The sequence below is a fragment of the Strix uralensis genome, chromosome 1 (genome assembly GCF_047716275.1).
Source record: "Strix uralensis isolate ZFMK-TIS-50842 chromosome 1, bStrUra1, whole genome shotgun sequence".
Lineage (NCBI taxonomy): Eukaryota > Metazoa > Chordata > Aves > Strigiformes > Strigidae > Strix > Strix uralensis.
In genome coordinates this window covers 75,722,468-75,750,034 of record NC_133972.1, presented here as the reverse complement: position 1 = coordinate 75,750,034, position 27,567 = coordinate 75,722,468, and the positions used below count along the sequence as shown (strand labels likewise).

At 41.8% G+C, this 27,567-nt stretch overlaps 1 protein-coding gene across 8 annotated transcripts in view; it reads right to left on the bottom strand.

The window, feature by feature from the left end:
• Positions 1–27,567, bottom strand: part of JARID2 (jumonji and AT-rich interaction domain containing 2) — a 225,224-nt gene that overhangs the window by 71,320 nt on the left and 126,337 nt on the right. For 4 of the 8 annotated variants that reach the window (XR_012629258.1, XM_074871234.1, XM_074871223.1 and 1 more), the window contains one exon: positions 27,423–27,564. The exons of 3 other annotated variants lie outside the window; for them this stretch is intronic. Coding sequence is in view for 2 of the 5 variants with exons in the window: in XM_074871234.1 (XP_074727335.1) it covers positions 27,423–27,564 (142 nt within the window). In the remaining 3 variants the exon portion in view is untranslated. Of the gene's footprint in view, positions 1–22,328; positions 22,344–27,422; positions 27,565–27,567 lie in introns of those variants that run through there. One more of the 8 variants, XM_074871271.1, reaches the window with a different exon arrangement.

Here is a 27,567-nt window from a genome sequence, read left to right as displayed (position 1 = left end):
AAGTATTTGTAGATATTTACTTTTAACAGATCAAAATCGCTACTACTAACTAGCTGTGATGAGCTGGTATTAGTTTCCATCAAACGCTACATAGATAGTTAGGAATACAGACTCGCTTACTGTCTGATATAAGGTTAGCTATTGAGGAAACATCCACTATCAAAACATATTTAAACAGGGAGAGTTTGAGCTTCTTGTTATTGCTCAGTTAGGCTTTGTAGTTCCCAGATCTCTTTCAGTATTACGCTTCTAAATCTGGGCAGCTGAAATTCAGTGCACCGTGTATTCACTTTTTTCCATTCAGGGGTTTGTCCTCGCACGGATACGGGTGAGCTAAGTTCTGTGGGACCTTTCCCATATTGCTGTCTCAACCTGACCGTCCCATACAGCTACACGCAGTTACAGTCAAACATTACAGCTGTCCTTCCATCAGCCACTAGCACCCATTACAGGGAGGGCTCTGACATGGACAGACACTCTACCTCACTGATTTTTGGATCAGGTTTGAAGCACACCATCTTTTGTTCTCATCAGAGCCGATACACAGCTTACACATTCAGTTTAATTGCACTGTACAACACGACACTCGGTCTAGCACACAACATGCCTGTATGCAAAGATTCCTTTGTGTGTGCAGCTTCATTTATTAAGGTAAACGTACCTGTAAGTGATAGGCTGTAGATATGTTCTGCCCTCATTTAAAAAAAAAAAAAAAAAGTAATTTAGGATTTAATAGCCAGGCATCTGCTGCAGATCAAACAACTATCAAGTGTGTAATTTCCAGCTCAAACAAAATCAACCATGTGACAGGCACTTCTAGGCAAGCCCAAAGTGAGCATGCAAAACTTGGTGCTAGAGGTATCATTCTTCATGGGACAACCGGGAAATCCTTACCACTATCACATGTGTGAGCAGGAAGCACAACTAAGCTATATTTCACCCTTTCACTCCTGAAAATAAGCCCAAGACATTCACTCCAAATAGTAACCTCTAGAGGATCACCAGTTCATGAGAACAGGGCTCTAGAATTTAAACCAACAAGCTGTCTACATCAACACTGCCAAAACTTTAAAAAAAATGTTTTCCCCCAACTGTGAAGGTAAACATTGCTTGGATAAGCAAAAAAAAAAAAAAGGGGGGGGGGGGCGGGCAGAGGCAGGAACTGGCCTCAGAATACAAGGAGATTTTATTGGCTCTCTCCCTGGAGCACACTTGAGTGCAAGTGTTAGCTCTGGTACTACTAGGTAGCGTTTCTCTCTTTATGTATTCACATACCGCTGCAACTACTGTGTCCCAAGTTACAACGTCAGGCAATTAAACGGCATCACACCAAGAGCAGAAAGCAGCTGTACGAGGGAGTCCTTTGAAATGCATTTCCTCTCCCACATCCCCCTAAGCTTCTGGGGTAGTATCTTCTGCCTGCATCAGTGATATCTGTTGCCCATTTCAACAACATGCCAGCTCAATCGCTACTACCAGCAAATTTGCAGTAGTGGAAAATCGAGATTCAATCATCATCTGTGTCTCTGCACCTGTTTGTGCCAGGAAGGAACTAAGGGGCAAGAGACCTGGTCACTCCCAGCCATGCAGACACCAGGTGCAGGTAACCAGTGCAAAGCATGTGGTCACCCTAAGACACAACTCCTTCAAAATGATTTGCAAAATCATGTAATCCAAGACACAACTCAGACCTGTATTACTACTAGGTGAGAGTGTAATTGTTAATCCTGTCATCTGATTAGAAGAATCTGGATTAATTTTCAGTAAATTAAACTTTCCAGTAAAGTTGCATGCAACAATTTTCAGAAGTTATTTTTACTGAGCCCTCTATTCACTCAATCTTCTTTACCTTCTGTGGTCCAAAAATTTAAAATTGGGCCTAAATTAATAACACAATTTTAAACCAGCCTTAAACTCTCGAGTGAACAAATTGAAGTAAAATACTAAATCCATCTCCATTCAGTCCTTGATTATTGATCCTAACAGGGCACGTTTCCATAAATAACACTTCTTGATCTAAAACTTTAGCCACAATGAATGGATGCACATTTTCCTTTGTGGGGTTTTTTTTGTTTGTGTTTGTTTTAAATGGGAAACTGTTCCCAAGACCTCCTCTCCTGCAAACAATGGAAAGGTGTTTGGAAATTACATTCAACGAATGATAATTGAGCTAACCCATATGCTTAATGACCAGTTCAAAGTACAGCTGGCAACTTAAGCTTGTTTGCTAAAAACTGCTCAAATTATCATTAATTCTGGAATCATCTATTTTTCCTGACCATGCTCACTAATCACAAGAAGGTATTTGCAGTCTCCAAAACCACCTCACTTCATGCAGTTTAGCAAAGATACTTACACCCACTAAGTGAAATAGCTGTTAAAACAAGGTACAAGACAGCCTTGGGAGTTCTTAAAAGCTTAGGAGTTCTTAAAAGCTGCTGGATGCTGTTTACCACCCCACCACCACGTTAACTGTGGAGGAACTGGACAACTCCAGCCATCATATATGAACCTTGTATGTACTCCATCTCGCATATACAAGCGGCCACAATGACATCAGGACGCAGACCTTGCCTGCTAGACTGAGGCCCATACCACATTGTATAGAAGAAGCTATAGAAAAATAACACTGCATTCAGGTTTCAGCTATGAAACACTGCAGGTTGCATAAAGCCACTCAGGCTAAGCAAGCCTTCAAAAATTCATCAGTCCACATGGGAATCTACCAGCAACACTGCAGACACTTCACTGTGGGTCCTACAAACACTCCTCCCAAGGTCATGGTTATTGCTGACACCCTCGCCACCACAGCATTCAACTGGGCCAGCTCAGATATGCTCACACAAGCTACAAATGTGCATAGCAATGCAAAAGCATCCCCACTGAGAAGGGACAAGGAACAGGAATGTACTGCAGTTTGGAGGGGACTGTGTCCTGGATATGTCTCTTTCCTTGCTGTTCTTTGGGCTATGCATGCTGCAGAGATTGTTCACTTGAGACAGCTTATGATACTAGAAAAGACAAGTTGACTCTATGGGACTAAGCTACAGTGGGAGTCACCGCATTAGCGCTGATCAGTGATGAGTGCCACTTGATGAGCACTTATTTCAGCAGTACCGTCAGCTTCAACAGCTTCTGACTCCTCCCCACGCTCCTTCCTGTGCACAGCTTGCTGCTGCTCCTGCACCTGCTCTGGAGCCATTCTTCTTCTGCAACATTTCTCATCTCCGTCTGCTACTTGGTTCTCTTCACCAGAGTGCCCTGCAAACTGCTTCCCAAGCACAGCTGAGCACGGATACCTACAGAAGCACTCGGAAAACGTAGACTTGAGTTACTGGTTCCTGCATCCAGAAATGGGGGCTCCCCCTCTTTTCTGGTAGCGTGAGCCAAGACTCCTCAGCTTGAGCCAAACCCACCACGCCCTACCAGCAAGTTTTACAGGATGCGTATCACCAAGGAATGACTTTAGGCTAGGCCTGCCATTTTATGCCACGCTGCTGCACAGAGAAGAGCATCACCACGTGCCAGAAAATGAAAATGCAAAACCACATCAGCAGAAAAAAAAAAAAAAAAGGGAATTCGATCACCTTTGCTTGTTTTTTAATAATCACTAGCAGATGTCTGAGTGAGTATTATGTCCTGACAAACTTTTCTTCAAGGAGAAAACGACAAAAATAAACTTATTTTTTCACACTAAACCCTGTGCCATGTGCTGGAAGTAAACAAAGTGAACTCCACACTAGGAAGCACCTTCCACCTGGAAGGAGGATGCAATTTCCAGTTCACTTGCACGGTCTCCACCTACTGGCAAGGAACCGGCAGCGTCCTGCTGCCCGGCCTCTCTGCAGGTGGAAGAGCGAAGCAATCCTCCCTTTTCTGATATTCAGTAAAGCCAGCGTGGGGAAGCCTAGGGGCACAAAATGGGCTCCGCTTTCACTTCACCCACTCTGCAACACCATCCTTCTGTATGCGTTGGATTACATGTAACAGGGACCTTGTTCTCTACCACAGATATTTTTTTCAAAAGCGTTCTTCGGCCCTACAGAAAGATTTCCCCCGCTATGGAAGAGAGCCTACACAATGCTAAAACTTGCCCATTTTCAAAACACTTGAGCATTTCCCCCCTATTTAATTACACAGAAGTCAAAGCTACATTTAGCACAACACACTGCACAACTTCAATATTCTTCTAGTATCATTTTCCGTGTTCTCAGACATCTGAGGGACATCTGCAAAACCTGTTTGCTTTCCAGTTCCCAACCAGGAGACATTAAACAAAACCAGCACGGTTCAGATGACAGTGCTTCCCACTTCTTACTCATGCAACATCCTCCAGCACTACCTGAAACCCTGGTTTCTGATAAATTCAGTGCTGTTCTTTGTTCCATATTCCTCTTCAAAACGGCTGCAGATTCAGACTGAATGCTGAATGATATGCCAAATAATACCAAACATATCAGCAGCTCCCTCCCTAGTAATTTGACCAACTGCTAAAACTCAAGAGGGTGCAAGATCAAAGCCATGCAACTGAAGGAAAATTCTCTTTTTGCTTTGAGCAGCCTTTTCTCTGCAATTGTGGGGTTTTTTAAAGAAAAAAAAAAAGTTATTTTTACAGATCATTTCATTCTTGTTTTTCAATCTCAGAAAAACATGCGTACCTCTTGAAATCTTTCACCTTCGCCCTAAAAGCAACTTGTACTAGCCAGAAAGCCAGAGATTACTTCTGGCAGAGATGTCAGAAGTAACAGTGTATGGATCATTTTAGCCATCATCTGAATGGCTGAAAAACTTCCTGTTCAATTAAGTCCTCCATTAATTCCTATCATTTGAATAAAATTTTCCATCTGCTGCCAGGAAGTGATAAAAGTCACAGAGTCAGTAGGTTTTGGGCATTTTAACCTCTCGCAGGGGTTGCAGCTTGCAATTTAACCACACCTGAAACCAGATATCTGCACTTCCCATGGGGCCAGCCTGTCGAAGGTTCCTCTATGATCTGGCTATTACCAGGGACTCAAATATCTCTCTTGTAAAACTACAATGTTTAGATGCCCAGTGAGAAAAAAAATAAGAATATAAACATCCTATATCTGCTGCACAGACTTTATTCTGATAAACAGCAAAGTGATCACTTTTGCATAAACCACCCATGAATTGCATTCACCATCTTGCCAGAAAAGATTACTAAATAGAAACACACGAATAAGCTACCGGGGGGGGGGGCGCGGGAAGAGTGGGAATCAGTATATGCCATTATGTTAAACCTATACTATCCTTACATAATTCTGAGGATAAAAGACAAACTTTAGCAGGTGCTATCTCCACTTTTTGGTCTCTTCCCTTTTCCTACCTCATCGTAATTTTTTGCCTTAAGTTTCTCTTGGAAGCAAACCGCAACCTCTTCAGGCTTCCTCCCCAGGAGTCGAGCAGCCCATTCTTGCAAGTCAATCAGGCAGACGCAGTCAATTGTTCCAGTAACTCTGTTCATGCCTTCTTTCAAGCCATGCCACATCCTGCTACCAGTCAAACTGGCCTGAAAAGGAAAGGGGCCATTCACCCTGCACCTCTTCTTTGAGGGACGCTAAATCCTATGAGAGGGGGTTGGCTGGACTGCCAGAGCACACTGTCTTTCTCTTCCTCCTGAATGCCAGATAAAGTAGTTGGGAACTAATGATATGGATGGAAACTATGGTAACAATTCCTGTGCCACCGCAATCTATAGCCTTCCCTGCAGACCTTCTTTCTTTACCTGCAGTAGTAAGTATTCAATACTCCCTTGCTTCTTGCTGCATGTGTCACACCCCCCTGCCCCAGTAGACTCTAGCAAAAAGGTAAGGTGCATATTGAACTCATTTTCGTAGCAGGTAATCATAGTAAAAACACACACAAGCTGTGTGTACACACCACAGATTTGTCCAGGAAGTGACAAAAATATAGTCCCTCTGAGAAAACTTTGTTCACAGAAGAGTGAGATTTATCAGTGCTTCATCTTCCCTAACACCCTCCTTAAGTTTAGGATATGGTGGTACGTGAGCAGCAGGATGCCTGACACTTGATGGTACAACGCAGACAAATTAAGAGTTTAATGATGGTAGAAGAAAGCTATGTTCCTTCTAGTCCTGCATGCCACTGTGGAATCGGACCAGGAAGGGATGTGAACACAACATCCAGGCAGGAGCAGGGTGAAGGGAGTGGGACTATACCTTTCTGGAGCAGCAAACCACTGAATTGCCTCACGTGCATCTTTCTGCTCTAAATGAGGGGGCTCAGTTTGGTTTAAACTGATCTCAGGGAGGGCTGCTGAAAAAAAAAGGTATGGAATATGTTCTTCCCTTCATCTCCAGCCACACGTTCCTGCTTATGCGAGCACTAGAGCTCCTGAGACCCCATAATCAGCTGGCTGAGCAAGTCGATCTAGCTGAAAATTAATTTATAGGTTGATTTTTTTTCTTTGTTGGGTTCGGTTTCATAAGCGCAGAAGTGCTGGTATTGGCACAAAAGAGGTGGCAAGAACTCACAGGAGTGAAGAACAGGACTGCCTTTTCCAGTAGCAGCTTGCATTAAGATCACCCTGAGCTGAGTAAGAAACATATTAGTTACTGAACTGTAAAATTTTTACGGAAAATGTGCCTGGCAGCAATGCCAGCATAGTCCCCTTTGCTGTCAACCCTTCTGCAACAAGGAGCCTAGTCTGCACAAAGACTCTGCAGCAAGTAAGACAAATTTGGGTGGGGTTTGTTGTTTTTTTTTTTTTTACTTGATAACCTTGGGGTTTTTCTTCTTTTTTTTGAAGTAATGAAAAGGTCTGATTTCCTGCACTTCTGCCCCCATGAGCAGATCACCATCATAAGCAAAGCCCCAGCCTACACATGTTTGAAATAGGAAGGAGAGGATGGCATTCCAGATGCTGTCTACACGGACAGTGACGCTTCATGAAAGCTGAGCACTTGCTGATCTAGCTGCCCCATGGGTGAAGCATCCTGCTCAGCAGTGGCCAACACGCTGGCTCGCACTGGGCTCCTCTGGAAGTGTCGCTGAGGCGTGGCTGCCCTGCCCTGCCACTGATCAGCTGTGTCTGGCCAGCACCTCACACCAGCGCCCAGCCTGAGGGGACACCTGACAGCAAGAGTAAAGGAAAGGCACCCGAGAGCAGACCACTTATTATTTCCAGGAACTTACGCTTAGAACAATCTTAGGGTCACGTTCAGTAGATGTCTCCATTAGTCTAAACACACTCTGATACTTAATTAATTTTATACTTAGAGAGGAGACTATCTTCAGCCATTTTAACCTGCCGGTAACCTGCTCTGTGACAGGCAGTGAGATACCTTCCTCTTACCACATGGCATTGCAGACTCAACCTGGCACTTAAGTACTTCCTGCTGTTATATGTACATACACACATGCCAACCTGCTCTACACCTCTGATGCCTCATCTCAAATGTGAACTGAGACACTGAGCCTCAAATGCACCCCTTGCTCCTCGCTGCATCCTAGTGCTTTTATTTTATTTGCAACCTGATCTCTGTAATTAATTGCATACCTGAGCTTAAACATCTTCAGAGATCTGCATTTCTCAGCGTCTCCTTGCAAGAGAGAGGTTCCCACCCATCACTACAGCTCGTTGTGCCCGTCTCTCAAACCCCGCTGAAGTCAAAACTGCCCCTGCCATAGCCTGTTGGTAGCATCCACTCAGCCCTGTCACCTGTGGCTTTGGTTCTGGCAGACAGGAGGCCCCTCAGCAAGGAAACCCCACCTCACTAAGCACAGTCTTGAAAATTTGTCCAAAAAGTCCAAAACCCTGTGGTGCTTCCTGATGCCACCTTTCCTCCTCAACAGCACTGAGCCAGTGTTTGGTCACTGATTTACGCAGAGTCCTCAGGCAAATCACTTTACTGTTCTGTCCCTTTCCCAAGCTGAAATTAGATGTTGACCAAAGGAGAGCAGGCAGAAGGATTAAGATCCTACGAAAAACGGTGTGTGCGTGCACTCGTGCCTGTTTAAATCGGATGAGGACCTGAGGCCGGTTTGCCACATGGCTGTGCATAGGTCATGGCAGAGTGCTCCCACACAGGAGCGGCAAGAAATTGGCAATTACTTCAGCTGGGACCGCTGGTGAACATTCGATGAACTCTCGGCACCAGTTCATTTAGCTCTCAAAAGCTGTGCATCTGAAAGGCAATTGGCGAAAACACCATGCGAAACCCTGCTGAAGAACGAAAGAAGTGAAATTGGAAAAAGCACTTGAGCAATAAGAGAAAGCAGGCAATAAGGCCAGGAGCAATAAAGAAAGTAAAGCATTGCGAGGGAGTGCAAAGAGCCATCAGTATGCTCAGGAATGTGGAAGTTACCTGAAAATAAAATGGAAATCCTGCAAGGAGCAGACGACTGAGGAGAGAGCAGCAATGCAGCCGACAACATGCCTTAATAGAAAACTGCAGAAATCTAACAAAATAAGCGATCCTTTTCGTACCCAGCCAACTGCTGAGCCACAGGTAAACAAATACGTGGAGGATTTCATAAAACCCCCAAGTATTTTCTCTGTTTTAAATTATATTAATTAGGGGTTCAGTAGCTAGGGATACGGTTCAAAATAACAAACAAATGCAACCACAATGGGTTCTGTAAGCGACCGCCCTTAGCACTAAAGGAAATCTTAATAGCTTGAAGGTGAGAATTAAGTCAACAAAGTCAACAAATAAAATAAATGCATCTTTTATCACACCATTACCAAGGGAAGAAAATGCCAAAAGGCAGAACTAGAGATGCTTCTCCTGAGGCCTTGCTGGCAACACAAGATTGCCCCAATTTAATTAAATAAGTTTTGTTAAATCAGTTCAAATCCACGTGGACTGTTATGGGTTAAGAGTAGGTTAAACCAGTGCCTTGTTGACAGATAAATCAAAAAGACAGCCTGTCCATACATCCTCTTGTGCCAGTTTAACTTCATTAATTTAAAAGCTACATCTTAAGTTAAATTAACATAAGCCATCTAGAAATCTCAGCAAAGCACCACCACTAAGACCTGAATGATTTTGAATCAGTAAATCCAAAATCACTTCTAAAGCTATCTCAGATTCCAGCCCACCCACTCCATGACCTGCTGTCTTCTGTGATGATTTTCTACTGCAGATAGAGGTAGATTTTGTCTTTGGAAGAAATTTAAGCTACAATTCCATCTCTAAATATTCAAATTCTATACTTCAGAAAAGGGCTGACTTCAACATCACATTTTGAATCTATATGGGCAGTATTAAAAACGCACCAGATGGAGACATCCCTGGTCTCATACAGGGTTCAAAATCTAGGTATGAGTTTTGTGGAACATATTAATCTATATTTTTGTGCATTCAGCAAAGGTTTCCCTACCCACAAGGGACTCCTCACAGTCAGGTAGCTTTAAAAGTGTTCCAGCTCTTCCGTGCATCACTGTTATATAAATCTGCAAGATCAGAAGCTACACTAAAAATAACTGGGTCACTAACAATATCCCTCTTCATAGCCATTGCATGACCTTAACCAGCCTGGCATGACTGATCTAGTTGACAAAACTTTAAGCTGAATAAAATTAAACTGTATAGGTAAGTTTTACTTTATTCAGTGCTTTAGACATGCATATACATGCACACACACATGCGCATATACCTATGTTTGTTATCTGCAATGAAAAGCAAGGATTGGAGACAAAGATCAGAAATACAAATAGACTATTTTTACATTACTATAATAAGCTTTGCAGAAGGTATTTCATAACTTAATGAGATAATAGACTATTACAATTAACTGCATTTTACATACCTCTCCCCTTCCCTGGGGGAAAGTAAAGCTTTTTAAAAAATAAAATCAAAAGCCAAAACTCAGCACTCCTCCAGACTTAATAAGGAACCCATTCCACCAAAATCGGTGAACCAGACACTGTAATACCTGCAAAGCATACCTCTGAGGGAACTGAGAGTTTAAACTCATTTCCAGCTCCAGCTTTTTAAAGGTGGTTTTCTAAATCCAAATGAAACCAACAGAGTGCCATCACCCTCAAAGTTCAGATGCAAAAGCAAAGCAGCTGTTGTCACTCACGTCTTAACCCAGCATTAGGAGTGTCAAATTAAAGACTACTCAGTTTTACTGAGCGGTTCCTTTAGAAGGATTTATCAGCCAATTATTACATACAATCATCTCCCTGAAGAAAGAAGGTCTCAAGGGCGAAAACCAGCGCAGGGGGGAGGGGGGAAAGCGTGAAAATAGTAATCTATGCCTTCTCCAACAAGCCAGGAGAAGTGGAGAAAGAGATCTGTGGTGTCAGTCCTCACCACAGCGGCCACGAGGGTTCCTGGGTTGCAGGGGACAAGCAGTAAGTCAGGGCAGCTTACTCTATACCCCCCTCTCAGCAGATAGCAGGGAACTCTCTAAAAGTATTTCTTGGCAATGTTTTGATTTCAATTTCCCATTTCAGTTAGTGAAGGAAAATCATGCACGAGGCACAGTCTTTGGATCAGCTATAGCTGACCCAGAACATCAATCTCCGTGATCTAGACAGCTGTGATGGAAAATTAGATATGTCAAAAGCTATGGTTCGTCATTATTCAAATGAATCATTTGAACACTTCTATAAAACAAAGTGCTACTCTCCCCTTCCTCAACTTGTCACGCTTCTAGACAAGAAATACAAAGAAAAACTATGGCATCTTAATTTATAGAATCTCAGAAACAACTCCTGGGGGTGGTGGTGGGGAAATATCAGTCTACAAATACTGTGCAAGTAGCAGTATAAATCGAAAAATTGAATTAATCAGCTTCATAACACAGAAGGGTAACAGCAGCTACAGGAAAAATGTGGGCTAAACCCAAGTTTCCCAGTGCTACCAGCAACTCCATGCAGAAGCTGTGATACTGCAGCGAACCTGCTCATGAAGCAAAGGACGTTCATGACCTGTGGAAACAAGAGTCGTTTCTGCATCAGGCAGTGGGATGCAGTAGAGAGCAGGGACTCTTCAGGAGAAGCAGTGAGGGTCTACAGCATGTGAAATACTATTCCAGAGCAGCACAGATGGACTGTAACTGTTAGACATCTAAAGTTCCTGTTGATAACATAATCAGCTATCCAAAAGAAGTAGCTATGGCTTTTAATACCATCTCCAAGAAAAGAGCAGCTATTCCCTTATTTCCTATAAGAAATATAAATCTGCAAGAAAAAACAAAGCCATTGGGGGTGGGGGTGGGGGTGGGGGGAAGGGGGGAGAAAATCCAAAATTCAAAAACTGCAACTGTCACAATGGGAACTCCAGTAATTCTGCCTAACACACGGCACAGGAGGGTTCTGGGATGCCACCAGTCAGGGGCTGGTTGCTACAGATGTCAGTAAGCAGTTTGTTTTCATCAATAACACAAGATGCCTGTAGAATCACCAGTTTTACTATGTTCATTGTTTACCAGGAAACACAACTGTCTTATATTTTATTAGCTGGCATTTCTTAAGGTTCCCTGCCTTTATTTTTCTCTCCCTAGTATAAATGAGCACATTTACAAATAATACAAATACTAGAGATATACAGAGAAAATGAAGCTCACACTGTGGGACATTCATTGTGTGATGCTGGAAAATTTAAAGCAATGATAAATGCATTAAGTTACGTTTCACGTATCATTAAGTAATGCCAAATTCTATCCTTAAAATACCCGACTTGATAATGCAGCCCTCCTAACAGAGAGGCGATCCCCCAGCAGACACGGCAAAGCACCACACTGCATTATATAATAACATTTTCCAGAGGAATGAGCAGAGCGCTTTCTGCGATGCATGGGGAGCGCACAAGCTGTCACTGTGCACTCAGCAGCATCTTCCACAGGGACTGTGTAGCAGAATCAAGTAACTCATGGGTGTATTAAAGAAAGAATAAATGACATTCAAGTAATATCTGCGTTTTGAAACGCAGGTAGTGCCGACCATCACTGCATTGCCTAATTAAAATCCCCATTAACTCAAAGCGACACCCATCCAGAGGTAAATGACTCTCACGTATGCACCTCAGATATTCCCTCTGCCTACCTATCGAGCTGGTAGAGTGCAGCTCTGCGCTGCGACACCCCTTCCTGCACCAGCTAAACGCCACTGATTTACATGCGCTGGCATACATATAGAGGGAGGAGAGAGGGAAAAAAAAGGGGGGGTGGAGAAAACACAAAAAGCCATCTCATCCCATTGAAGAGCCCTCAAGGGCTTGTCAGCTGATAAGGTGTGCTGCTGGCATTGAGTACTGCCAGTGCTCAGACCTTCTTGCTCGTGTTTCATCCACCCCAGCAACGCAGCTGAAAATCTTCATAAATCCTCCCTCTGATATTCTATCTGGAAAATAACCACTGTGACACAATGCTTTGGAGCTTTTCGTTTCTACACTCATTAAAATAATTAAGGAACCGAGACTAACATTAGGTTTTTTGTGGGGTTTTCCACGTCCTCGTTAAAAGGTTCCATGGCCGACATGACTCAGAAATTTAGAGCTCATTATACAGAACCACCTAAATTAGTATTCCGTTCATGGGCTTAATAGGTATTTAAGCAACGTAAGAGACAGGTTTGGTTTTGTTCTTTTTTAATTGATAGAATAAACTGTATTCAAATGCTCAGAAAGTCTCACTTGTCTGCAAAGCAGAGAGCGCTGAATGAGCCGAGCACAAACAGCCCTAGGACCCTTTGTTGCCAATAAGGCAAATGAGACCAGTGGGTTTCCTCCTCCATCTCCAAGCCCTCCGTAATTAAAGATAGCAGCTCACCTAATGTTCAGGAAACGCCGTAAACATTTGTTTTCATTAAGGCTCATATTGGGAAACCACGCAGATTCTGTTGAATAAAACCTAGCAGAAAAACACTTCAGTAGAAAAGGTTGGGATGGTCCAAAGAAACAGCAGAGTAAGGAACAAACAAGGAAGAAAACAAAGCAGAAAAGTCAACAACTAATTCACACATCCTGGACTGTCTAATGCTCATTAAAGAAGTACAGAGAGGAACACAAACAGAAAATGGATTTCTGTTTCCTTCATACTACATTAAAAACAAGAACCTGAGTTAGAAAAGTGAAAGTGACTCTGCTACCCTTATTAATTAGTATCCGGGGGGAAAAAACCCAGGAAGGCAAGAGAAGACAGTCTTCTTCCTACATTTTATTTGGGGCCAGAAATAACACTGCCCTACATCTTCAACGCATGCCCTCAAAGTCCTGCCTTCTTCATATCTAAAGTAAACACTGTAATATTGAAGGGGCAAGTGGGGAAGCAAATCTCTGCATGGACATTACCATTGCACTACTACTTACTGGTAGAAAAATTAATTTTTCTTCTGGAAGCATGTTGCTAGAAAGCTTCCCATAATTTCGCAGCCCAAAAAAAGGTGCCTGACTCAATAGGGTATTCTATTTTGTAACAAAAAAAAGGATTCCTGAATGTGTGCATGTCCTCCAGGCTCCACTTAAAGAAGTTTTTGTTGGTTTCTTTTTAAGTTGGGAACATTGAGTTCTAAAAGATGTAGGTGTCCCCGAGCAGTGAGAAGAGTCTTGGAAAAAAAGTACTCCCAGAGGACAGGAGAGATTAGAACAAGCAGATAGTATCAGGGTCTGGAAATCTGCCGAGATACTGAAATACCATTGACCATCTTCATGTCAAACCCTACTTCAGCCCAAAGGCCTTTAAAAATTGTTATATGAAGATTAAATTCACACTTCCTTTTACAAGACAGAGTAATGAGAACTCTACCAAATTCCCTTTTAACATGCCTTTTTCATGTTAAAAATTAGAACTAATGATGTGACAGAGCTGCATTTCTAACAAGGTCAGAGCTCTGTCTCAGGACAAGGATCTTCCTCTCCAGGACCTGAGAAGAAAGAAGAAACAGCAACAGGCCCAGACCCTGCCTTTTCTCATCCATCCCAGCCCAGAAACTTACTTCCTCCATGGCAAGCCAACCAAGTCTTTCGGTAGTGACCTGTCAGCGTTCTGTAGAAACTGGGAAATTAGCATACAGCTGCATCCCCAGGCTGGCAGAGGGCTTTGAACAGCACGTAAAAACCCGATAGAGAAGCAAATCAATCTGCAGCCTTGAACTGAAGACAGCATGTAACACCAAAGAATGAGACGCAACACACCCCCCAAACAGCTGAAGTAGTTAAATTTCCTGAACCTGGATAGTTTCAGAGTAGGGGATGGGGAACCAGTGCTCAAGAAGATGTAACTAAGAACCTGAAAATAATAACCATAATTTGGAGTAAAGTTCCATATTGGGAAGTTTCTATGACTGAAATAAGAGGAACACAGCGTGGTTTAGGGAACATGAGGTACTTTTGTTATCTGAGATATTTTCATTGAATTACCCTGTAACACCGAACAAAAATGTAAAGGAGAGATTATTCCATTTTTACTATGAATGGCACATACCCTTTGTAGTCCCACCGAACTAGTAACCCTGCACATAAGGTATTAGCTTCAGAGGAAATGATGTGACGTAGGACCTTCACCACCAACACGTACTCGGTGTAAAGGGCTTTGAACAAACAATCCTGCGGGCGAAGAGGACACCTTTCTCTGCCACTAAAATAATCAAGTACCCAACAAGTATGAGACCCAGATTGGCAGCCACCCATTCAATAAACACTTAATTTCTCAGAGTTCACACTGACCAACTTCAACAGAGGCGGCAAGCTGACACAAGCCAGGTAAGAGCCTGGGGAAATACGTGGAAGAGAGTACATGGCATCACATTCTTATGGCTCATTCTGTGGCGTAAAACTCCAGCATACATAAAATAACATAACTGAAAAGGAAAATAAACAAGACTCTTTGCTGAAAAACCTGAAAAAGCACGATATTAAGCAGGGCTACTCCAAGTGCAGTCAAAACCAGGGGTACTTAATTTACAGCATTCTTCAGCCTGCATACTTCTTAGGAAAATGTCTGACGCGCTGAAATCAATAACGAATAAGCACTGTCTTTCAGTGGATCCAGGAGTTAACTCTTGTTATTTAAAAATGGATTTGAATGCAGCTATGGTCATAAAGCACTCTCAAAATCCTCCTTCAGGGACATAATTTCTTTTTTGTTTATTTATGAATATCTGTGTTAATTTAATATCAGAACAAGGAAGTGGAGACATAAATACATAAATCCAAAAATAGACACATATATAAAAATAAAATATATAAATAATATAAATTACTTTTACTTTCCTCTTTAAAATTATAAACAAATATTACTCCAATCTTAAATCCCTCAAAACTCTGCCAATTAATTCTGAAGATGGAAGAGAGATTAAGTAACCTACAAGGCCACACAGTATGACAAGAATTTGAATATGCATGTTTCCTTACCCTGCACCTACAGTACTAGACTACTAGGAGATACTGTGGTTTTATTGCATAAAGAGGAACTAATGTTTGAATTCATGTTCTAGTAGGGTCCTGCAACTGCACACTTCAAGGAAGAAACAACTTTTTTTTCATGTGTTCTTTTTCTGAATTACTTCAGTTAATTCTCCTGATAAGAACAGCGTGGCATTTACTCAAATGCGATCTCCCCTGTTTTTCCATTTCTCATCTGATTCACCTTTAAAGTTTATTTTGCAGTCTATCTGGAAACTGGAAGCAATTAAATACTCTTAAACTGGTATGGCATGTAGCATATGTATTGAGTAAATTTAACGATGAGATTTCTGCGTAACAGAAATGAAATAAAACTGATAAAACCCAAACCTTGATTTCATGGTAATATTTGCCTAGGTATGACTCAATACTTACAATCTAATTTTCAGGTAATGAGAGGATTTCATAGGCCTAGAGACATAAAAGCGAGGTTCTCGGAAATTGTGCCACACCTGGTTTCTCTTCTTGTTCTCTTACAAACCAACCGTGTAGGATGAACTAGATTTCACGAAAAATCAATAGCGGTCAATTTTTCCAGTGTAAGACAAACATAAAAAGCCCAAGCACACTGAGATACTGCAATTAGCGGGACAGCTTGGTTTCAGGCTTCTGACCTAAGAGTCAGGGGGTTTGAAAGATTTCTCAGTCCCTGTTAAGAAAACTTCATGATTTTCAATGTGCAGGTGTAAAGAAGACGACACTAAAAATAGAAGTAATCAACAAAGTCCCAGCTGCTCACTTTCACAGCAAACTAGACGTATGCAAAAGAAAAACATGAGACTCCCTTCTAAAAAAAGAGTTGATTAAAATTTTAGAGTAATTTATTTTTAAATACACATTTTGCTTGACAACTTGAAGAACAAATTGTCACAGGGCCAGGAATAATCTAAGGCATAATAAAGGAGCACAGAAGACAAAAAGCAAAGGGTTTCAGAGTCTCTCCCTCATCTCACTAGGAAAGAGGAATGACCAAAAGAGACAAGAGGTTTGCTTGCTTAGAATAAGTCTGAGAGCAACATTATCCTGGAAGGCTGAGCTGATCAGGGCAGCCTGCCACTGCCCAGAGGGGTTGATGCTCCTTCTCTTTGTCTTTCTCCCCGTGGCCACCTCTGCTGTGCTCGCTGAGGTGCCACAGGGATCTGTCCCCGAGACCAGTCCCACTAACCTAGCAGAAAACCATCTGCCTTTGCTTTTGCTAGGTGGCAAACCGTGCCAGAGCCAGCACAAATTGGGTCAGGGGAAGCCGGCTCCTCCTTATCATGCATCCCCTGGCTGCATAGCAGGCCATTAGGCTGTAATTTCAACCCAGCCTCTCAACAGGAGGCAAAGTGATTTGCATCATCTGACCAACAGCCCAAGGTAGGGTATTTATGCAACTGTAAAACAGAGGGACTCCTCAGTAGGCTCCCGATTGTGGAAAGCCACAGATGACAGTGCTCAGCAGGCCAAAGGAAAACCACAACATCCCAATTCATAATCACCTAGGGCAAGATCTCCCTACAGAAAGAGAGAAAACCTCTGAAGATGCAGCTATATTGTAAGAAACAAGCGTTCATCAAAACAGCAGTGCACCTACACCAGCTTTCGGGGTGGGATGTCCCCTTGGCCAGGTAGTTGTGGTAGAACTTCTTTGTTGGAGAGCACATTTCAAATCTAAATCATTCAACAGAGCGCCGACACTAAACCACCGACACCAAGTGAAACAACACTTCCCCAAGACAAGGGGTTCAGAAATACAATAGCACATGTGCAAAGGAAAATATCCTATCTGTTGCAGAATAGCCAGCTACCCAAACATCCACATTTCTCCGTTAAAGCTGGAATATATAAAGCTGTATAAAGAGCTATCAAAATTATGATGAGGTGCAAAGAAAAGTCTCTCAGACTTAAAAGGCTAATGAAGTGTTGTCTCAAGTTTTCATTTCTTCATCAGAGAAATTTTAACTTGCAGCAGAATATGTTTATATTGAATTCCAAAAGCTGCCATTTAAAATAAATAAATTCTAAAAGCTAGCCTAGACACTCAGCATACATATATACACACACATGTTACCAGTTAATTCATTTTGCAGAATTATGACTCCAATGAACAGCTCTTCAACTGTGAAGAAAGATCAAATCACATAATAGCTCCAGGAGTGACCCTTTTAACTAGTGATCTCCTCACTCTCTACTCATACCCCAAATTTTTCATTCATATAAATGATATCTACAGGATTTCATGAAAGTGGAAGCATTACAGGCAAATGACACGTTGCAGTAGAAGTGATATTAGAAATGAGGTCCATACAAAATCTACTTACTTTATTGAAAAGATAAATAACAGCTGCAGGAGCTCCAGGAAAGGAGGAGGGCAAGGGAAGAGGAAGAGTGGACAGTCATCTCCATAGTAACTACCACTATGAAACTCAGGGGAGAACTTGTCTGAAAGCTGAAAGAAGGATGCTACCACTGGAAATAGACTGTAATACAACTGGTGGAAAAAAAAAAACAACCAACCAACCAACTTGCAAATAATTTGCCACATGGTCAATGATCCCTTAAGCTTTAGTTTATTTAATCAGAGCCAAGAACATTTACCAAGAGAGAAAAGCAAAGAAGAAAAGCATCAAATCAAAACATAATGATGATATGGCCATTACTGCACAAATTATTTAACAATAAACATACCATTAAAGTAGTAAAAATACAAATGTTCAGGTTAAGAAGGGAAAAAAAAAAAAGAGTTTCCTCAGGAAATCCTGTGCTACTGGATGCAGCAATGGAAGAAAGTAAAGGAAAAGCACTATACCAGCATAAGCTAGGCCATATATGTATAATGCCTGTGATTTTTCTATCAACACAAGAGACCTAAGAAGATTCCAGAGAAGATATTTACAGAAAAAAGATCTATGCTTCTCAAATTCAATTCAGAGCTAGAAAATTCTTACACTCCCAAGCTTCAATGCTGGTGATGAGGACTGCCCTGTTTCTGACCAGTGCTCACACCTCTCCCACACCTCTCCCATCCATCTGGGAATCTTGAGACCCCCTCCCTACTTGTGATAACATCTGCTTTGGTCTGACCCATAACAACAATAATACCTGCACTGCGGTCAGTTTTGGTGAATCAGCAGTAGTCCACGCTCATGCTGCCATTTGCAAGGAACACGTCAAGAATATATTCCTACCACTGACACTTTGTCCAGGTCAGCCTCAGGAATAAATACAGAATAAGATTTCCTATAGTTCAGTGTATGCCAAACCAGCATACAGTATAAACACAATCTTCAGGTACTTATAAAAAATACCAAAACCCCCCAAATATACTTAAAACTCAGTGTTAGAATACACTTCCACTTTAAAATACTGGAATGATGCTCTGTTTATTTTCATAATATCGTTATCTTTGCAGAGCACATAGGACAACATTATTCAACCCAGGCTGGCTTTTTACTCAGCACACATACAAAACACTCAGGTCAGAATTATTGCATACAACATCATTTCTGCTAACAGCCCATGGTAAGTGTCCTCTAAATGTCCATATAAAAGAAACTAGATGCTTCCATCACCAGTTTGCTTAAATAATAGTTAAAACACAAACTAAGTCTTACAGTGCTTAGCAGCAACATCTTCAGATACCTTGTTTGGAGACTGGAGAAGCTGAACCAAATGAAAAATTTCTTCTGGCAACACATCCTTACATTCCAAATGTTACACTGAATGAAAAGATTAGGAGCCCACTATTACTACAAAGTAGAAAATATCAAGAATCTTCAGACTGTACTTCTCTTCCCATATCCTTTGTTTCCTAATCCTTCAAAAGACCACTAAAAAGTGTCCTTACTTCATAAAACTGTTACTAAATTTAATCTCAGCAAACTACTTACTGCCATATATTACAGCATTTTACATCTTTATTTCAGGAACAGGTTTCTGCTTTTCCATTCTTGGCCTTTTATTCTTGCTACAATTATTTTTATCTGTTGACATCTTTTTAAGCTGAAATTTTATTTTTTTGCAAGAAATGAAATCTGTTTCATTTAGTTCTGAAATCTTACCCATACTTGATGGTGTTGAATGTTTTCTCATTAAGTAATCTCTTCTTTTCCAGAAGAATAAGACCACTGCAAATGCTAGGATAGTTAATTTCTAGGAATCAAAATTTTTAAATAGAATCCCATTCTTTAAATAACCTAACAGAAAAAAATCATGGCATTGCTGTGATCTTCAAAATACAATTATATGCCCTTTTTTTTCTTCCTGTCTTTGATTTTAAATTCATTTCGGGGGAATTATGAATGGAGGAGTAAGGGGAAAGACACTTATTTGTAATACATGTGAATGTTTGGGTTGTGGGGGTTTTTTTCCCCCATTCATGGTGCAGGATCATGGAAACTGATGCATGGAGTGAGCAGACAAAGCTGCAGGAGATCTCATGGGCCTCAATGTTTGTTTGGTGAGGATGCAACATTTTACCTATCGGGGTAACACAGCCCAAAGCAAAAAACATGCATATTTCAAATTATTCATGTTTCCACTATTTAGGATGAGATGGCCTAGCTTTGGAACAGCAGCAACAGCCAGAAACAGCTAAGAGCACAGCAACAAGTCCATCTCTGCTGACATGACAAAATCTCTAGGAACGTCAACCACATATAACATTTCTTCTGAAGTAGCATGGCGCTTTGGGAAGAAAAAACACTCACTGGCTGTCCAGATACAGTCCTTGATAGGAAATGTTTTTAATACCACCCTGTCTTTTCGAAATGCCACCTAAGCAGATTGTCCATAAATGCCTTAGTCTCTGGACAGGAGAGTAATAAAAGATAATTTTCAGATAGGAACAAAATCAAGAAGGTTCTAAAGAGGATCAAATCAGATAGATGTCTCTTCTCCCCCAGATCTCAGCGGCAGCAGTCTAGTCACTGGGCTGAGCCATCAGTCAGTAGCTGAACTGTAGCATCAAGGTAAGAGAAGACCAAGCAACAGCATAGATGCACACAGAAAATGACAGAAGAAACTAGATGCAGCAAAGTTATGTTAACCCAAACATCAGGCTAGGGTCTTATATAGACAGTGGCTTATGTGCATCAAAAAACCTCTTTCACATTGACACGCAAATTTGCTTGGAAAAAGTGTATTTCAATACAGAATCGATTAATTCCTACACCAATTCAAAGCAGCCTCTCCCTGGTATTTAAGCAGTCAACATCTGGCCTGTCATACACAGGGGTGAGACCTACGAATAAAGTGAATGACAGTAGGAATGGGTTATCAAGCAGCCGAAAGAGCATTTGCCATAGACAGAACACAGAAACAACTGTGCCTGTCCGGTCTGGCTTTGGAAACTTCCTTGGTCCCTCAGGGGATGAGCCCAAGCTCAAGGTCATGAAGACCTCCTCCTGCAACTCTGACTTTTGAAGAGAAGGTGGCAGGTGAGGACAAGCAAGTTTGAATCAGACATTGCTTAACACTTCTCAGCTGTTATAAATTGTACCTTCATAATTATTAAATCACTACCCGGACGAGTTGTTTACATAGCTGTCTACCCACAAAGTTAAAGTGTCTCAGATTCTTGTACCTTGTTATATCTTTGCCTGTAGGATAGAAGAATCCATGTCAACAACTTCTGTTTGTTACTTATGAAAATACTGAAAGAACATTAATCACCTGATTTTTTCCTTTTCAAACTACTTAGAATGATCTCCTTGACTTGCATTATAAAGCAGGTAATCTGTCTTTTTACTATTCCTGTGCAAATCCACTCTGATGGACTACTGCTTTGTTTATAAGGCTTGTTATTTAAATATAAATGTGCTGCACTAAAAATATATTCCACTCATATCAGAATTTCCAGAGGGGGGTAAAAAAAAATAATAAAAATTATTATACATGAATCTTATTGCCATTTTGGTTTTATTAGGGATTAATATAGTTCTTCATAAGCAAACAACTAGTGCAGATTTGCATAGCCTACCGAAATTAGAAAAAAATAATAGAAGCACCTTGTTGATAAGTAGGATTACATTATGTGGTAGCAGGCAACAGCTGAATACAAATACATTATATAATGTTTCAATTAGTGAAAAGACTGTTCACTAAAAAGGTCCTGGAAAAACACTTTGATATTACAAGCAGTCTCCTGCTTTCACACCTGAGTCATAATACACTGCTTTCTCCATCACCTACATGACCGAGTAGAAATCCCTCACACACTTACACATGTGGGAACAGGATTGACCTTGTTTTATGTCTTGACTGGAAGCTGCTGTCTAGTGCTAAAGAGACTGTTCATTATTAACTATAAAAACAATTTGACAAAAAAAGGAAAAAAAGAAACCAACCCCGAGTCCCCTCAATCTTTTGACAGCTCTGCTGCAAGAAAGTCTTTTGCAGCTCAAGCTGAAAAGCATGTATCACTAAAAGAAACCACTTAAATTAGCAGCTTGCCTAATACGCAGAAGCTTGTCTATCCTCAACTGGCTTTTTTTTGTGCTGAGGGTGCAATACGGCTCTGCCAGCCCAGCAGCTGTGCAGCCGCCAGCCAAAGGAGACCAGCGTACTCGCCCCCACCTCCTTGGCCACATACTCCCAACCTTTTTGTTTGACAAACCTTGACACTCATCTTGCCCCACAGTAAACCAGTTCAGGGAGTTAAATTGGCATCTAAAAATATTTTTTTAAAAAAAAAGACAAACAGGAAAATGGAGCAGGGAGCCAGCACGAGGCAAGGGGCAGAAGCACATCCCACGGATTGGCCTTGCTGTAACACACAACCACACTTCTGATTGTCACATGCTTAAGACTGTTAGCAGAAAGCTGCTCTATTAATTAAAGGCCTCAGAAGATTCCTAATAAGCAATTTCTGGCCAGTCTAGCTGTGGCAGCTTAAAACACTACTGCTCCCCAGTGGGTTGTTCCTTTCTCCTGCAGCCAGCAACCTACCCTGTAGCAGAACTGGACAAAGTCTCTTCTCCCAGGAGCTGTGCACACCCTTAGTCCAGGCAGGGACATCCATCCACTTTGCTGCCCCTGCAAGGTGGGGAAATTTCTTCAACCCTATTTTTCTTCTAAACTAAACAAACCTCTTTGTCCCCCTTAATGGAGAAAATATTCTAACAACAAAACTCCAAAGTTTAAAGCTTAACTACTATTAAAATCAGTCAACCTCCTCCCACTTTTCACAGCCTTCTATTAACAGAACCTTACAATAAAAGATAAACGCATTTGTGCACTTGGCAATTCCCTGAGTGCATTTCTGGTAAGGGGGCCATGTAAATGAGTAGCCACCTGATTAGTAACAGGAAGCAAGCAGTAGCCTACTATCACCAAAGATTAACATACTGTCACATCAAGTCTGCTCTGCACATGGTTCTTCTTGGGTAAGGTGAGCAGCTGTTGCTAGAAAACACATAGCTGTCTCGGCACACTCTTATTAATTGCCAGTGGTTGTAGTCTTAAGAGTTGCCCATAAAGTGTATGAGCATGCAGCACAGTGACCAAGCACCTTTGGCCAGTTACCTATCGACCTTCTCAACTGAGAATCATAGCTGGAAATTGGAGATTCATAACAAGAACGTGCAGCCACACTGAAGTTACACTTCTCCTTCAGCAAATACCTTTTTTATGGGTTTTGAAAACGCACAATTTTTACTCGGTGAAGACCATCCAACCTGATAGTCTATGAATCCTATACACCAATGCTTTTGTTCGTCTCTCCCCCAAGCATTGAACAAACTAGCAACTACTCTCACTTACATGGCAATTAGAGCAACCCATTACACAAGGGATTCAGTGTAACGTTTGAATGCTTAGCTTTTGCCAAATGTTAGAATAAGCTGACACCTCTTTACTGGCTGAAAGTAGTCTTTAGTCCTCAGGATTAACCCCCTGCTTCCCCACACCTGGTCACTCGTAATACACACAGCTCAGATCAAAGCAAGTATTTTCCATTCTTTGAGTGTAAACTCAAACAAATCTAAGTATTTTGAAGTTCGGAGCTTGCCACTACTGCCTCTGCCAATCCTCCCCAAACCCCATTTATTCTGTAAGCAGGGCTTACAATTTTTGGACTGATCTGGAGACTATGCAGAGGCAAAGCTGTACAAGTATTTTTTTTTTCCTCCTTACCACCACCAAGCTGTCAGAGCTGAAACCTGCAGCAACAGAAAAGGCAGGTTTTAGTACACTTTTAGTACTATTCCATGATTTCTGTTGGAATCTAAAACGCTAGACTTGAAAAGAAATGGAGATGGGACTTTCCCTGTTGGCTGCCAAACTGCCTGTGTAGGTAGCTTTCTCCAGTCCCCAGAGAGCAAAGGTGTTAATTACTGACAAAGTACCCACAGACTAGTTGGAGCCATTTGAAGCCTAACAGCACCAGGCCACCAAATTCAAAAGCCTGGTCCATCAAACAAAGTATCTAAGTGAGTTCCTGAACAAAATCTGCAGCATTATATTAAATCAGCATACTTTCACCAGAACCACAATCTCTCCCATCACGATGCCTTCTTTATGGCATGTGTGGCTCTTCAATCAAGCTACGTCACTAGGAAAGGCAGTGAACCTGAAAAAAAATAGATGTGATAAACCTGAAGCAGTGCTTGGTTGGGGGTTCTGCTGTTGTGTTATGCAGCTTGGCATGTATGTGTGAAGTAAGGAATACTTGGCAGTAATCTCTTCACTGGTCAGCAGGCAGGCTGGTAGGGATTTACCTCCCCCACAGACACTTGTCAGCACCTACCTATCTATGGCTAAGTCCTCTGACCTCACTGGGATTCACTGACTCACTGGGAGCATCCACTGCCTAATTCTGACCCAAGGGAAATCTACACCAGAGATAACTGGCGTAGTAAGACCACAAGGCAATGCTAACAGCGAATTCACCCTCCACTCAGCTTGCTATGAGAATTGGCACTTGCTACTCATCCAGGCTCTAGTGCAAATTGTCTCTGAAACTGGAAGAGTTTGGATCAACTATAAATGCAAATTAGAAACACACACATGCTGCACACAAGCATGAATCTATCTCCATTTATATAATGTGACCCACTCTAGGAGGGGGGGAAATGCTGCCAGATCAGTCCACTGAACTGACTGACCTGGGAGCCAGAAGACTGCAAGACACAACAGCTGGGAAGAGGAGGGAAGAAGGAACTGGGAAGAGACTATTTGCCTTCAGAGTACCAGCCTGCCATTACACTGAAGAACTGGAAGGTCAAATCAGAGCCTTAAACTACTAAACAAACTGGAGCCGCTTACAACAGCCTCCCTTATTTACTATGCTTACTTGCTTAGCACTCTTTGTTTCCATCACTAGTGTGAAATACAGGTGACATTTCTCTAGAAGATGACAGGTTCAAGTTTCCAAAAGAAACATTCCTGCCATATGCCAAAGAAAACCCCAAACAAACCCACCAAAACCCCACAAGCCATAGAAAACTAAATAGTAACTTACATATAATGCATGGTTCAAACACCACAGGAAACCTGGTACTCAAAACTCACTGTATTATACAGAGCACGTTCTGAACACATATGCTTCACGAAGTGCACCAATCCCTAAAATAATTTCACTGCATATACCATCAGCTATATACCACTGTATTTTGAGAAGACAAATACTCATTTTGCAGAAAGGAAAAATCTACATGAAGTACATGCTAAAGCTAAAATGTTTAAATGTGTATTTTAGTACAATAGTGCCATTAGTTGTACACACAGCTGAACATACAGTTGAGAAGTCTGATTTTGAGGAAGCCCAGAGGGAAGACACGGAGGGCACGCTTTCTCAAAACTTGATGAGCTGAGGCAGTGAACCCATGGATCCCATTTCAGCCCCATCCCCCCTCCTCATCCTCCTGCATATCCTTTGTCCACCCAATAGCCCTGGCACAACTCTTTGTGGATCCCGAGATGACCTGGATTGAGGAAACATTACATGTTCAGCCAAACAAAACAAAAATCCTAAAAGGAAACAAGACGACAACATCAAAACACTCAACATGCTACAGTACAGCTTAAGAGAAGGAGCCCAGAAGTGGTCTATCTGCAAAGAGGAAGCTGGGGGAGGAAAAAGGTAGATAAAAGTCTGTGTTTGGTGTTAAATGGAAACAAAACAGGAATGTTCTCATTGACAGCAACTGCAGCAACAAATGTTAACATTATCTCAACAGTTCATGATGCATGAAGGAGAACTGAAATGATGCCCTGCCTTCCACAAAAGCCAGAAAAGTATTTTTCATCTTGGCTTCTGTTTTGGGGGTTTTTGTGTTGTTTTGTTTTTAACCTAAAAAGTACCAAAGGCACTGAGTTCCCTATTATTAGGCCTGACCACCCAGCTGCTTCTCAAGTGTCTGAATTCCCACAGCCAAAAACTAGCAAATATTCATCAAAAAAAATTTCACCCACAGTACTCAACTGCAGTTTCTTGGGACTGCAGCAATCCCACTCACTTCTGAAGCTGGACTGTGCAGGGCACCAGAAGCAGGGACAGCATAAGGGAGAAGCCCTCCTGCCCCTCGCCAGCCCCAAGAGAGGAAGTGGATTGCCCCCTTGGTTGCACTGGTGGTGCTGTGAACAAGAGATGAAAACTCATGCAGATTAAAATTAAAGACCCCTGGCAAAAAGCCTCAATCCATCTTCCTCTTGCTATTGTTTTAAAACCTAAGCAGCTCTTTGAACCTACTCATAATGTGACCCTGCAAGCGGTTGTGTCAGCACGGCTGAGGAACGAGGGGACAAAGCAAGTGCAGAGGGCAGCAAAAATTCCTTAAGATAACGTTCAAGCAACAGTGGCAATGCTGTGAAACGATAACCACTGTTTCCCAGGATCACACATACAGTGGATGCCACTAAGCAGAAATCATTTTCAAGCCTCTGTTGTATCTCATAAAGCCAAAAATAAACACACAAATACTCTTCTCCTGACCGGCAGAAGGATGCAATGAGCCCTACAAAATTTCTATCAGTATGGAAGGTAACACAGATTTTCTTCTGATCCACCAGAGGAGCTAAGTGGGCATATTAACTAGACTTTGAGTTTGTTGCTTGGGGCAGTAGAAAAGGTTGTGGGGACCAGGGGTGGGAGGCACAGGAACAAGAACACAGAGGTGTCCAGGAAAGCACCATTCTCCTCACTCTGTCAGGCTTCTCAGGGAAATCATAAGGTCGTGCAGAAAATAGGAATATTTCTTTTGTTTGAAAGAGAACTTTATTTTACAGTTCATTTTGGCTTGGGACTAGGATGTGAGGAGTGGAGGAAAAAGGTTGAGAAAGCATTTTCCGTTTCTGTCTTTTAAATGACATTTTTCAGACAGCCTGTTTTGGTTCTTACTTCACACAGAGGACAACTCCCAGCCTCCTGCATTCTCAGCATATTTTCTGTAATAGATTGGCTTGAGTCCTACGATTTTAACCCACATTTTGCACATTCAGGATAAGAACTCATAAGAGTTCAACAAGGACCTCATAACTGACTTCTAGGAAAGAGGGAACAGCTTGCTACAGCAGTATCTCTAAGTAGTCCTTTGCAACCGATACCTACCACAATGCCTTACTATACAGTTTCTCTTCTCAGAAGCATCTGTTTTATACTTTTTTAAAAAAAAAAAAAACTTCACATGGTTTCATTCACAGAAAATTAAAAATAACAGGAACACTAACCACTTCGGTGATGCTCTCCTTGAAATTACACAACACGTACATATTGACACATCCCTGAGAGGCCAAAGCCAGGGCAGAAGGAGGGAGGGCAGGAGGGGAGAGAGTCTTAAGGCGTTTAATTTAGCAATCACCTACCGCAAAAGAACAACTGCTTTTCCATGCCTTCCAGAACAACAAGAAGAACCATCTAACCCGATGGATGAAGCAAAATTTACTATATCCTCACTGTTATTCGAAAGACTCCACACTGGAAAGTCTGCTTATGGTAGGGCAGTATGTGCAACCATACCCTACTGATAACATAATCACAACCTTATAGCACAAAAGGGACAAAGCAGAAAAGCTTTAATACGTTAATCACAATGCACTACTGACCTTTTCCTCGAGGGCCCTTCTTCAAAATCTGAAGAACTAACATCGTTGCTCGTTGAGGACACTTGCGATGCATCGTCCTTCTCATTCTCCAGCTGTTCTGATCCCGGTCCTAATCCCTTAGATTGGCCATTAGTGAGAAGTCCTG